This window comes from Dendropsophus ebraccatus, chromosome 10 (assembly GCF_027789765.1).
Source record: "Dendropsophus ebraccatus isolate aDenEbr1 chromosome 10, aDenEbr1.pat, whole genome shotgun sequence".
In the NCBI taxonomy this organism is placed as follows: Eukaryota; Metazoa; Chordata; class Amphibia; order Anura; family Hylidae; genus Dendropsophus; species Dendropsophus ebraccatus.
In genome coordinates, this window is record NC_091463.1 from 30,014,078 (window position 1) to 30,028,220 (window position 14,143).

At 45.0% G+C, this 14,143-nt stretch overlaps 1 protein-coding gene across 1 annotated transcript in view; it reads left to right on the forward strand.

Annotated features, from left to right (window-relative positions):
- Nucleotides 1-500: 500 nt before the first annotated feature.
- The window catches only part of MAPKAP1 (MAPK associated protein 1), a 113,141-nt gene continuing 99,498 nt past the window's right edge, over nucleotides 501-14,143 (forward strand). Inside the window, exons 1-2 of the mRNA XM_069985802.1 lie at nucleotides 501-815; nucleotides 12,479-12,568. Coding sequence (XP_069841903.1) covers nucleotides 560-815; nucleotides 12,479-12,568 — 346 coding nt within the window. The 5' untranslated portion in view covers nucleotides 501-559. The remainder of the gene's footprint in view (nucleotides 816-12,478; nucleotides 12,569-14,143) is intronic.

Here is a 14,143-nt window from a genome sequence, read left to right on the forward strand (position 1 = left end):
TAATTGCATCCTTCATTTTACGATAAAATGTACAGAGAACTTACAATATATTTGGGGGGAGTTTGCATTTATGCCATAGGCTGTGTTCTTGTCTTCCAGGACTACTTAGGACTGCAGCCACCGCTAATCAATTGTTGCACACTCTGGTTTAGAGAAATCTGGGCATGCTTGAGATTTGCTTGACTCTAATACCAATGGATTTCCTTTGTATTATAGTGAAATGTCAAACTGGTGCCATCCTATTACAGCCTGCCTATGGCAGCGTTTAACAGGAGATCTGTCATGGCAGCCATTATATTAAAGGGTTGTCTCATTTCAGACAGTGGTAGGAAATATCTTGGATTGTGATTCCAGCCACTACAGTCAATAGAAGTCTATGCCACCATTGTCTAGAATGAGATGGCCCCTTCAAGTATTGTAAGCACATAAGTGATTCTACGCTATGTAGTAAACTGTATACTTTCTGTATTAATCGTTTGTTGTATCTGCCTTATAGGAATCTGCGGTTATGGATTACTGGATACGTCTGTAAGGAACCCGTGCAGCACGGGAGGAGACAATGGCTTTCCTGGACAATCCTTTGATTATCTTGGCCCATATCCGCCAGTCACATGTTACTAGCGATGACACGGGGATGTGTGAGATGGTTCTCATTGACCATGATGTGGACTTGGAGAAACTTTACCCATCATCAGTATCTGGGGAGAATATCACACAGACACAAGGGAATGGAGAAACCCAGGGATACATATACTCTCAATCTGTGGACATAACTTCTAGCTGGGATTTTGGTATAAGAAGGAGATCTAACACAGGTAAAAAGTCTTAATTATTTATATGTTGTGTTAAAGAGAAAGAATAGTGTAACCTGCTGATATATCCCTATAGCGCACAGGGGAACTTAGGATAAGGGAATGTTTTTTTTACCTTTATTCTGGACACCGTTTCTGCAATATTAGCAGTTTATTCCCTAATGAGGAATTTTGACACTCTGTGTGCAGGACTACAGCAGCTCCCTTTGTACCTCTTAGAGCTAAAATCAGATTCCCCTCCTCCAGGCTCCTTTGTGTTAAAGGAGAAGTCCGGCGAAAATTTTTATTAAAGTATTGTATTGCCCCCCAAAAGTTATACAAATCACCAATATACACTTATTTCGGGAAATGCACATAAAGTGTTTTTTCCCTGCACTTACTACTGCATCAAGGCTTCACTTCCTGGATAAAATGGTGATGTCACGACCCAACTCCCAGAGCTGTGCGGGCTGTGGCTGCTGGAGAGGATGACGGCAGAGGGATGCTCAGTGTCCCTCCAGTGCCCTGTGTCCCTCAGTGTCCCCCTGCCGTCATCCTCTCCAGCAGCCACAGCCCTCACAGCTCTGGGAATTGGGTCGTGACATCACCATTTTATCCAGGAAGTGAAGCCTTGATGCAGTAGTAAGTGCAGGGAAAAAAGCACTTTATGTGCATTTCCTGTAATAAGTGTATATTGTTGATTTGTATAACTTTTTGGGGGCAATACAATACTTTGATAAAAACTTTCACTTGACTTCTCCTTTAAGTCTGTCCATAAGATGGCCGACATGGATTACTGTGCCCCACCCCCAATGTTTACCACTGAGCTTGTATATGTCTATAGAGGACACTGGGGTTCAGGGCATGATCACATGCTCCTCCATGTCAGCCATCTTATGGACAGACTCACCACACAGCAGGAAAACCCAGCCTGGAGGAGGGGAGCCTGATTTTAGCTCTATGAGGTACATTGGGAACTGGTATAGTATATACAGTGAGTACACTTACTTATACTGTACACAAAAGTAAAAAAAAATATACTGTAAAAAAAAGTACAGCAATTTGGCTTTCTCTGTACAGAACATGGCAGTAACTGTTCATATTTGTAACCACATGACCACAAGAGAAATTAAAGGGGTTATCCAAGATTAGATAAAGCACAATTGCTTTTTTTTCTTTAAAAACAGCACCACCTTTGTTCTCAGGTTGTGTGAGGTATTGCAGTTGAGCTCCATTCACTTCAGTGGAACTGAACTGCAAAACCCCCACCCAAAAGATATGCTGTTTCTGGAAGAAAGTAGCCATGTTTTTCCCCGCCTTGACAACTTCAAAGGTGTTTTCTCATTAAAGACATTGCTGGCACATCCTAGCTATGTGTCTCCAATGACTTTGGCTTATTGCTACCAAAGAAGCAGCTACTAAAGGGGGTCTTCAGAATTAAAAAAAAAAAAAATGCAGTCAAAAATCCATTGGTATGTGTAAAAAAATGTTTTTACTATGTACGGTATTTTTTATAATTTATCCTTGCTCATTTAGTCTTGTGGGTGATGCATAGCCTCTGTCACTTTACTACAGTAAAAACCCATCCTACTAGCGGGTTAGAACTAATAAAGGGTATTTAGTAAGATCTTTTGATATGGGCTTATTGAAAGCATTGGGTTGTCTGTATGATGCATGTACAGACATGACTGACAGCCGGATACTGAGCCCCAAACAGATTCGGGGGGGGGGGGGGGGCATACATAATTCTGTCTCGGTATATTTATTTTGTGCTGATGTACATCCCTGCTGCGAGTTTCTCTGCTATTGAAAGTATAGGGCCAGGATCTGCAGCGAGTCTCGCTGCAAAAACGCAGCAAGGAGACTCGCTGCAGATCCGGCAAGTGGGTTTGTAACCTTAATGAAGTTAACTTCATTTAAAAATAAATAAATAACTCGCAGTGTGAAATCCACTGGAAATGCGTACATGTAAATGCACTCTAAGGCTATGTTGACACTACGTTAAACGACGTAAAGCAACAACGGCCGTACTTTATGCAGCGTGGAACATTGCCTCTTCCTCTATGGGATCCCTGACTGTCATTTTTTTGCGCCCGCAATTCAGTGAAAACCCTGTCAGTTCACACAATGAAGCGAGCAGCTCCGGCCGCTTGCTTCATTGTGTACTATGGGGAGTTCTGATGCGGGCGCACGCTTATGCGCCAGCATCAGAACACTGCGGCCATAAAAATCATCCGGCCGGTACTTAAGTACGGGCCGGGATGATCTTAGCAGAGACCGGCCGTTCCTTGACCCGGCCGGGTCGTGGAACGGCCGGACTCTTACAAAGTGTGAACATAGCCTAAGGCAGCGTTTCACACTGTGTACAACACCGGCCGTTCTGTGACCCTGCCAGATCACAGAACGGCCAGAGTTACTGAAGATCTTCCCGGCCGGTACTACAGTATCGGCTGGATGATCTTCATTTCTGGTGAATTGTGTGCACTGACAGGTTCTGTGCAGCCGCTATTCAATGAATAGCGGCCGCAGAAAACTGACATGTCAGTTTTTCGTGCGGCCAGATGAAATCCCGGCTGGAGCACATACTATGTTTATACGCTCCGGACGGGATTCCTTTCATTTACATACAACGTATGTTTTGTATAAATCACAGTCATTGTTGCAAATTGCAACAACGGCCATGATTTATGCAAAACATACGTTGTGTCAACATGGCCTAAAAAGTAATTTTATTACTGTGTGCACATAGACCCAGATGTAGTAAAACTTTATGTACAAACGTAGTGCAGACAGTCTTCAAATGTGGAAGATTTTTATGGGTTAAAGTGTCACTGTTTTGAAAAACTTTTGACAAGTCCTAGAGACATGTTCAAAGTTTTGATTGGTCTGGTTCTGAGTGTTTAGACCAGTAGCAATCAGGAGAAGACTGTGCGAAGCGATCTTTTCACTTCCTGCTTGTCCTCATGATCTGTACGGGTCTGAATACTCAACACTTCAAGGCTGTGTTCACACACAGTACTCTGTATTGTATTCACTCAGTATTTTTTCAACCAAAACCAGGAGTGCTTTGGTTTAAGAGTTGATTTGGATTACAAGCACAGTCCCCTCCTCCTTCTCCCTTCCGAGATGGCTGATGTAAATATGGCCCTACCTGCAACTTTGTAATGCCAGGAGGGATAATCACAGTGAGTTCATCAGCAGCTTGACCACAGTTTACCCTCCCAGCATTACAAAGAAGCTACAAAGTTGCAGATAGGGACTCGGAAGGAAAGGGAAGGAGGGGGAAGGGAGAGAAAAGCTCACACATGATTTTTTGTGTCTTCAGCACAGAGCGGCAGCTCAGAACTGGGGGAAGGAGACTGAATAGAAAATATTAAGTATCAAAGGAATTGTTAGTCTCAGCATGGGCAGCAACGTATGAAAAGTTATGTTTGGGGGAAATACCACTTTAAGGGCTTTAAGGTTGTCTTTTTTTGGTGTGAAGGTAAAAAAAATAGTTGGGCTTGTTTTTTGTTGGATGAGTTGTTTTTCCTCAATAACACTATTTTGTGGTACACATAACTTCTAACTTTTTTGGGAAGGAATGACCAATGGTCTTTATGATTCTAAGATATTATGATTACAGCAATACACAATATATATACAGTGGTACCTTGGTTTAAGAGTAACTTGGATTAAGAGTGTTTTGCAAGAAGAGCTCACAGTCTTTCAAAATTGTAACTTGGTTTAAGAGCATTGCTTTGGTTTAAGAGCTCCCTGTACTGGGCGGGAGGGGGAATGTGGGAGGGGCATGGTCTGCATAGCGGGGTCTACAGCCCTGTACTCTGACCCGGGAAGTCTCCCTCATCTTCCAAATCATAGCAGATCCACTTCAGGCTGGGGCTTACATCAGGGGACAGGACTGTGGGGGTAATCTCTTCATAGCTGTAACCCCTCTCTTCCCGGACAGAGAGTGCTGCATTTATGGGCCCACATCTGTCCTGCTCATTCCTTCATATTCCCTGCAGTCTCTGCCAGCCCTTGTGTTTCCCATCCTCTCCATTCCTGCTATAATGTGCCTGCACTCAGACTCACTTCTCTATTCTAGTCTGTTGTACTACGCTATTGCATTATGGGGATCTGCAGTTCCATCCTGTATCTACAAACTGCTGCTGTGTTATCAGGTTTATGCAGTTACTATACATTATACACCACATGCTGATTGCTATACTGTACAGTAACTTATAATAAATAGAGATGAGCGAACCTGGAGCATGCTCAAGTCGATCCGAACCCGAACTTTCGGCATTTGATTAGCGGTGGCTGCTGAACTTGGATAAAGCCCTAAGGCTATGTGGAAATCATGGATATAGTCATTGGCTGTATCCATGTTTTCCAGACAACCTTAGAGCTTTATCCAAGTTCAGCAGCCCCAGCTAATCAAATGCCGAATGTTCGAGTTCGGATCAACTCGAACCCGAACCCGGTTCGCTCATCTATAATAATATCACATATTCAGCTGTTTATCATTGTTTGTTTCATTTGTTTTACATGTTATTCAGAATAAAAAAAAAAATCATTATTTTTGGGGTGTGGAACCAATTGTCTGCATATCAGTGATTTTTAATGGGAAAATTTGCTTTGGGTTAAGAGTTGATTTGGATTATAAGCTGTGGCATGGTGGGACTGTAAGGCCCCCTTCACACGTCCGGAAAATCTGTCCGGATTTCCTATCAGGAAATCCGGACGGATTTCCGGACTCATAGACTAACATTAGACACGGACACCCTTCCGGATTTTTCCGGAAGGGTGTCCGTTCCGGAAAATAGGACCGGATTTTTTAGATCCTGTCCTATTTTCGTCCGGAAATCCGGCACGGACGCCCCCATAGAAGTCTATGGGAGCGCCGGAATCACGGGCATTTTCCTGATGTATATCAGGAAAGTGCCCGCGATTCCGGACTGGTAGAGAGCCAGCCCCGGCCGCCGTCCGATCACCCGCACACCTCCATCCCCCCCGCACCGCACCCTCTGCCCGGCACTACAGGGCTGGCCGGCCAGAGTGCGGTGCAGATCCCCCCCGCCGCCTAACCCCCAGTACCCGCTAGTCGCCGCCGCCCCCCCGCCGCCGCCGGGAACTCACCACCGGGCCGCTCGCCGGTTGCTCCGCACCTCCCCCCCCCCCCCCCGGGAACTCACCACCGGGCCGCTCGCCGGATGCTCCGCACCTCCCCCCCCCTCCCCCCCCCCCGGGAACTCACCACCGGGCCGCTCGCCGGATGCTCCACACCTCCGACCGCCGCCCGGACCTCAGCACTGCACTCTGACCCGGACCCCAACCTCGCGGCCCCGACAGAGCAGGATCCAGGACAGGTGAGATTACCCCTTAGGACTACTACTCCCACCATGCTGTGCTGGCATGTCATGATGGGAGTTGTAGTTCTGCAGCCTGTGGCCATCCAGGTTGCAGAAGTACAACTCCCATCATGGCTCTGCTGGCATGCCATGATGGGAGTTGTAGTTCTGCAGCCTGTGGCCATCCAGGTTGCAGAAGTACAACTCCCATCATGGCTCTGCTGGCAGGCCATGATGGGAGTTGTAGTTCTGCAGCCTGTGGCCATCCAGGTTGCAGAAGTACAATTCCCATCATGGCTCTGCTGGCAGGCCATGATGGGAGTTGTAGTTCTGCAGTCTGTGGCCATCAAGGTTGCAGAAGTACAACTCCCATCATGCCTTGCTGACAGGGCATGATGGGAGTTGTAGTTCTGCAGTCTGTGGCCATCCAGGTTGCAGACGTACAACTCCCATCATGCCTTGCTGACAGGTCATGATGGGAGTTGTACTTCTGCAACCTGGATGGCCACAGGCTGCAGAGGTACAACTCCCATCATGTACTGCAACCTGGGTGACCACAGACTGCAGAAGTACAACTTCCATCATGACCTGTCAGCCAAGCATGATGGGAGTTGTAATTCTGCAAGCTGTGACCATCCAGTTTGCAGAAATACATGTCCTATTTTTTTTTTTTCTCATCAGGAAATCCTGAAGGTTTTTCCTGATGGTTTCCTGATGGTAAAAACGGATTACTGTCAGGAAATCCTGATACTATCCTGATGACATTTAAGGCCTCCTGATCAGGATTTCCTGACAGTAAAAACTGACACGGACGTGTGAAGGGGGCCTAAGAGGCAGTTCTATGCCTCTGGAGTGGGAATTGGAGTTCTGGTGGAGCTCCTGTTCCAGATACTCCACTCCAGCCCTAGAGCTAATGAGGCTCTGAAACCACCTGGTGGATCTATTAGAGACTCCAGAGCTGCCCAGGTGATGGCTCTCAGGTGAAGACTCCCAGTGTGGGAGAACACAGGCAGTGCTAGGCCTGTGGGAGCTGCAGACAAGAAGTCTGGGTAAGACCAGTGGAGCTGGTGATATTGAGCATTAGGCTCATAAGTGACAGCTAGGGAAGCTGTGGTGTTAGTCAGTGGCTAGACGGCCTAGGTTTTATTTTATTGGCAGTGTTGCCTATGTCTTGTGTTTTTTGAACGGATAAATAAAGCTGACTGAGGTCAGTATAAAGCATACAGCACTGACTGGACTGCAATTTGTGATGTGCCAACCGTCTCAGGCCCAGGAGAAGGCGATCCCAGCAAGTGAGTAACCCCCAGATTGTCACATATGGTGGAGGATTGCTGTGGGCAAGAAAATGGCACATGAAGTTTGTGGCTGGATTTAAAGGGCCAGAAGCCTTATAAGAGGCTGTGTCTCTGTGGAGCAAGAGAGACATACAGAGACTGTGTTTCTGCTGGTTTTAAAGGGCCGGAAGCCTTATGAGAGATTGTGTCCCTGTGGAGAGAGACATACAGAGACTGTGTTGCTGTGGAGAGAGACCTACAGAGACTGTCTTGTCTGGATAAGGCCAGTATTGCTTATGTTTGAAGCTGGTGTTTCTGCTGCATAAAGAATATAGTTGCCATGGGTCTAGCAGAGGACTATGTCAGACGTATATGGGACATACAGCGCCGTGAAGACATGGCCAAACAGATGGGTCATAACCTTGAGCAGTTTGAAGCAGAGCGGGAGGCTGTTGAGGCCCAACTGCAAAGGACATTGGATAAGCGAGCGTCTGTACAAAGTGCATGTACTGCTACACAGAGCTGGTGTCCAAATACCCGCACTGCAGGGGGCTACTAACCAGAAAGCACAGGGGTCCAAGCCAAGTGGTTGCTGTACCAAGGTCCCAGGTGCATCCTGGTCTGATTCCCCAGATAAAAAGCGTGAGGGTGCCGTCCCGAAAGCCAACCAGCCAGAGCCAGGCTTGAGCTGTATGAGAATGGACTGTTGTGTAATTGGATGTGCTTTTGCCCAGTGCCCAAGTGTTAAAAAGTCACTTTTGCAGAGGCGCCATGATGTTGTTGCTAGGAGCAACCAACCACACCAGCAAGTGGCCGTCACTGAGCAGAGGGAGCCATGTTGGAGGTGCATGGGAGAGGGGGTCTGTGCATCTTATTGTCCTCTGGTCAGGAGATCAGAGAAATTTAAACCAAAAACCTGTGAATTGCTGGTGGGTGGAATCCCACTGCTGGTTGACCTGGATTGTCGCCAGGAGGTGTCCAGGGTCCACCCGGATATTATACTGTTTGTGAAGAGTCGACCAGAGCCGTATGGTAAGACTATTCTAATTGACTTTAAAACCTGTTATGGGACAGTAAATCATGTGCTGGAGGTCTGCGCGGAGCTTCAGGTGGAGTTCATACTTGGCAGAGACTTTCCTTATTTCTGGCAGTTGTGGGAGGGAGAGTCCCCAGTAAAGTGTACTGTACTACTGCCTAAGGGGGAGGAGCCAGGAGAACCATATCCAAAAGTCCCAGAGTTACCAGTGGGTGGAGCCTCACTGTCTTACTGTGTGAACTGTGACCAAAATAAGTCCAAATGTTCAGCAATGCTACCAAGTGAGGAGAAGAATCCTGTGGCTGACAAGACCATCCTGATGTCTGATGAGATTATTGCACAGTCTGAACATGGACTTGAAAAGTCAGATGAAATTAATGATAATGTATTGCATGCAATGTGTATTGAAAATGTCACCCAGCAGTTATGTGATAGCAGTAAGGTCACCCCGCAGTTATGTGATAGCAGTAAGGTCATGTCAGATTTGCTGCCTAACATGCATTTAACCCATAACTATGTCCCACAACCTAAGCAGGTAAATGATGGGTGTGCTACAGCGTTAGTTCCAATGAATGCAGAGTGTGAACTAACCTCTAAAGCAGAAAAAGCAGCAGAGGGGATTTGCTCTAGTGTGCCCCTAAAGGTCATGATGTGTAATGACGAGAAGATTGCATGTGATGAATGTGCTGTGCTGCCCCTAGAGGTCATGGTGTATAATGACCAGAGGATTGCATGTGATGAAGGTGCAGTGCTGCCCCTAGAGGTCATGGTATGTAAGGACCAGAGTATTGCATGGGATGCATGTGCTGTGGTTGAAAGCAATACAGAGAGTTTGGTGGCCTTTACTGAGTCAAGTGAGGCCAATGTGGTTGCTAGTGACAACCAGATATCTGCTGCAGATAACAAGGAGGGTGAGAAGACTGTTGACAAGCGTATCGGTTTGTATAATACCAGGAGAGTCACCTACAAAGTCAAACAGCATGTGAGAAGTGACTGTGGCAGTAAGCGGTATGTATGCTGGGTTTGTGGGGTGCGTTTTTCCCAGCGTGGTGCAGTGAGAATGCATGAGATGCGGAAACATAGTGAAAATGTGTTGTGTATTCTCACACCTGCACTGCGTCCTTACAGTGAGCAAGTCAAGAAGTTCTGCTATAATAAGGTTTTCCATCACCGCTGTGCTAGCCTGCTGTCCAACAAGTATCACAGAAAGAAAAGGGTAAAAAGTGACCAGTGTGAACATGGTTGTAGACAGAAATGTTGCATGAAGATAGCCAGGTGTGCTTGGCCTGGTAGGAAGCCGTATGCATGTGGCTTGACTGAGAGCGCCCCCTATGTTTATGACAGTAAGCCCGGTGTGGATGACTGTGTTACACGGCAGAGCCAGATAGACCTGAGTGGTGGCCACACAGTAGGCGCATCCAGTGATGTTAGTGATGGTCACACAGTAGTAGAACAGTCGCCACTTATGGTTATAGAGTCCCTTCTTTGTCAGGTCCCAGAAGCTGTTCCTGTGGCTAATGTGAACACGCCTCAAGTAGCAAGTGATGAGATGGTGGCCAGAGAAGGTCCGACTGAAGAGCTTGTGTTGGCTCACACATTACCTCTTACAGGGAGTCTGGAAGTTGCTGAGGCTCATATAAATGGTGAAGAGGTAACTTTGGAGGAACTGAGTCCTCAAAACACAGATGTGCATGAAGGAGCTGGTGTGAAAACTGTCACTTTGGAGACTGAAAGTGGCTGCAGTCTGTATGTTGCCCTGTCTGGAGTGAGAGGTACTGAGACCTATCAGGCAAGGTCTGAGCTGAGTGTCACTCATACAGTCCCATCCAATGTAGCTGGAAGTGAGAGGTTTCATGTTGCCGAGGGTAACAACCTGGATGTTACCAATAAGGGAAACCAAATTGTGAATGAGAATAAGGACTGTGTGCCTGCTGAGAATAAGGACTGTGTGCATGATGAGACTGGTTCTCAGTACAGCCGTCCGATGCATGTCTCCACTTATGGACGTGGTCATGAAAGAAATGAACGGCAAAGTGAGAAAGTGGGGTACGGTGGTTCTGTGTTATGGAAAATGCGGGGAAAACAAAAACCTCATGAAAAGTGTGATGTGTGTCCCCAGAAAAAGAAAATGAGGCATGAATGGTGTCACATCTTACCCCAATGTAGGACCTTTGACCCAGGAGGGGGTGTTAATAAAGTGACAAGTCCTATGGCCTTTGTCAGGGGGGGAGGATATGTGGCATGGTGGGACTGTAAGAGGCAGTTCTATGCCTCTGGAGTGGGAATTGGAGTTCTGGTGGAGCTCCTGTTCCAGATACTCCACTCCAGCCCTAGAGCTAATGAGGCTCTGAAACCACCTGGTGGATCTATTAGAGACTCCAGAGCTGCCCAGGTGATGGCTCTCAGGTGAAGACTCCCAGTGTGGGAGAACACAGGCAGTGCTAGGCCTGTGGGAGCTGCAGACAAGAAGTCTGGGTAAGACCAGTGGAGCTGGTGATATTGAGCATTAGGCTCATAAGTGACAGCTAGGGAAGCTGTGGTGTTAGTCAGTGGCTAGACGGCCTAGGTTTTATTTTATTGGCAGTGTTGCCTATGTCTTGTGTTTTTTGAACGGATAAATAAAGCTGACTGAGGTCAGTATAAAGCATACAGCACTGACTGGACTGCAATTTGTGATGTGCCAACCGTCTCAGGCCCAGGAGAAGGCGATCCCAGCAAGTGAGTAACCCCCAGATTGTCACAAAGCACAGTCCCAGAACAAATTATGTATTTGCCCTGTTACAGGGTCTTTAGCAGATTTGTACACTTAAATAGACCCTAATTGTACATTTCATGGTTAAAAAAAAAAAAATTCTTCTTGTAATAGCTGTTTTATTTTTCTGTCAGTTATATAAAGGCTTGTTTTTTGTTGGTTCAGTTGTATTTTATAATAGTCATAACCATTATTAATGTGCACTGCATTTTTTTTTATTCTGATGTGGCTTTTTACATTTGCAGCTGTTGCAAAACTACAATTCCCATCCTGTCGGTTTTGGCCATCCAGATAGGATGGGAATTGTAGTTTTGCAACAGCTTGAGGGTAGCGAGTTGGACACTTGTGGTATATTATCCTATGAATCTAAACCCTATTTATGGGAGAATAATAAATTACCTGCGTCACCCCCCCCCCCCCCCCCCTTTGCGACAGAAAGTATTTTAGATATCAACACCGTCCATCCATGGTTTGTTTCCCGGATTGTTCCTTTAAATTCCAAGCAATGCATCATTATTCCGTTCTGCATCTTTAAGGGAAGGAGAAAAAAAAAGAAAAAGAAAAACATATAAAATAAAAATATTTCTTCCTTGGTATCTGGCTTCCCCTACACATTTGACTAATGTTGCCGGGGATACAAATCACCTCCTTTATTACCTATAAACCGTTCCGTCCTACCATAGAAAAACGCTGCTAATTTATATAGCCCTGACATTTTATAATTTTTCCTGATTTTCAGATAAAGGATTTTACATTTAAAACTTTAATAGTTGAGCCCGAGTTCATTTATCTTTAATTTTTGAAACGGGGGCACGTAATTCATATCAGTAATTTTATGCACACTCGGTAACATTCACGGGACTTCATTTGTACATTAAAATTCCTTTAAGACCGTTATTAATGATTTATATAACGAACTGTCCTATTAATCACCCAAGTTTTCACATTTTACGATTCCCTTCTATGTTAATACTATCTTTATGGTCTGTATTAATGTTTTATGTCCCCTAATTTCAATTATAAATCAAGAACATTTTCCTGTTTTTGTTGGTATTTTCTGAACTTTGTGTCAGCCTTAAAAATTTTATGCCTTCTCTTTTGCCTTTCCGAAATGCACCCCCACCCATCCTCTTCCTCCCCCCTCCGTCCCCTCTTCACCGTATTTCTATACATGCATTATGAAATATTCATGAAATTGGAATTAATTGTGATCTCTCCTCCCGGGAAAGTTTCATTGACAAAGTAATTTTTGTCTATTTTTTTTTTTCTTTTTTCCTCATTCTGCTTTTCAGCCCAGAAATTAGAACGTCTTCGGAAAGAGAGGCAGAACCAGATCAAATGCAAGAATGTGCAGTGGAAGGATCGGAACACCAGTCATTCAGGTAACACGTCCTTCTGACAGCTAGGAACATGTGTAGAAAGAATGTGATTCATAACAGATTCATTGCAGATTTTGTGCCGGGATCTGTGCACAGAAAATCCACCCGATAATTCAGTAGCAGCAGGGTAAATGTGATTTGCATCACTGGAAATTTTATAAGCAAAAAACTTGACCTGCGGCGCAGACTTTTCACTCTATTTACATTTAGGATCATTCACAGATTATTTGGAGAATTTCCACATTAAAGGGATATTCCCATCTCAGCTCATCAAGTTTGCAAATATTTGCAAATACAATCATTTAGCCAACTTGACTCCCCCTGATAGGCTGCTCTTTCCCTCCTAATGTTGACAGCTCGTTGGCTAAGTTACCGACCACCACTCTGTTCTAAAAGCAGTGTGGATGTATGTATGTGTGTGTGTGTGTGTGTGTATATATATATATATATATATATATATATATATATATATATATATATATATATATATATATAAAAGCTTTATAGAGCGATAGCATATATATATACTGTATAATATATATATACATTATGCACTATATATGCACTATGGGACGAGGTCTTAAATTAAGCCTCGCCCCCAATTACCACACCTGATTCATTTATGCTTGTGAGGCCACGCTTCCCCCCTGCCTTGCGATGCCCGCCTACCCATTAAGTGTGCAGGGGTTATGGCAGGTGTATGCCAAGGAGAAGGTAAGTATCTGCGTATTCTCTGTAGCGTACGTCACTGGTGGGGGTTTCATAAAACTTCCCCTATATCTCCATACATTTACATTATAGCTATATGAACTAAAGCCATATATAGATCAATCAGATCACTGCTTTTAGAGCGGAGTAGTGGTCAATAACCTAGACAACGAGCTGTCAGCAATGGTGGGGAAACGTCAGCATATTAGAGGAAGGAGACAAGTTTGCTAAATTAATGTATTTGCAAAAAATATTTAACTTGAGGAGCTTTACAAGTATAACTAATTATGATGTGAATACCCCTTTAACTTTAATGGATGTCAAAATCTGTTACGTTAGGCTGGGTTCACACTACGTTTTTTGTGAAAAACGGATCCTTTTTTAATAATGTAATTCAATGGAAAAACGGATCAAAACAGATGCACACATATGCATCCGTTTTTTCCATCCTTTTTTTGCAAAAAATGGATGAAAAAAAACGGATTGCAAAAATGTAGTGTGAATCCAACCAAATCTGCAAGCAACCCTGTTGGTGTTGATTTTACTCCAGATCTCATGTGGAGATCTCAGTCAGTCCCGCCGCAATGTACTGATTGGCTGAGCGCTGTCAGTGACCCAGCAGCTGGAGAAGCCGGAGCGTGTGCAGGTAATGTATGAGCCTCTTGAAGCGCCCGACTTGCGGCAGACAATTAGTTAATAAGACAGAGATGCTGCATTCTCGCAGCAGATTTTCAACGCAGAGACCCTAGACATTCTGCAGCGGATCTTGCAATGTTAAATCCGCTGTGGATGCGGTACGTTTGAATGCAACCTCCTATATATAGATAATTAAATCTGTCACCATAAAAAATCTTTTGACATGTCACAGAG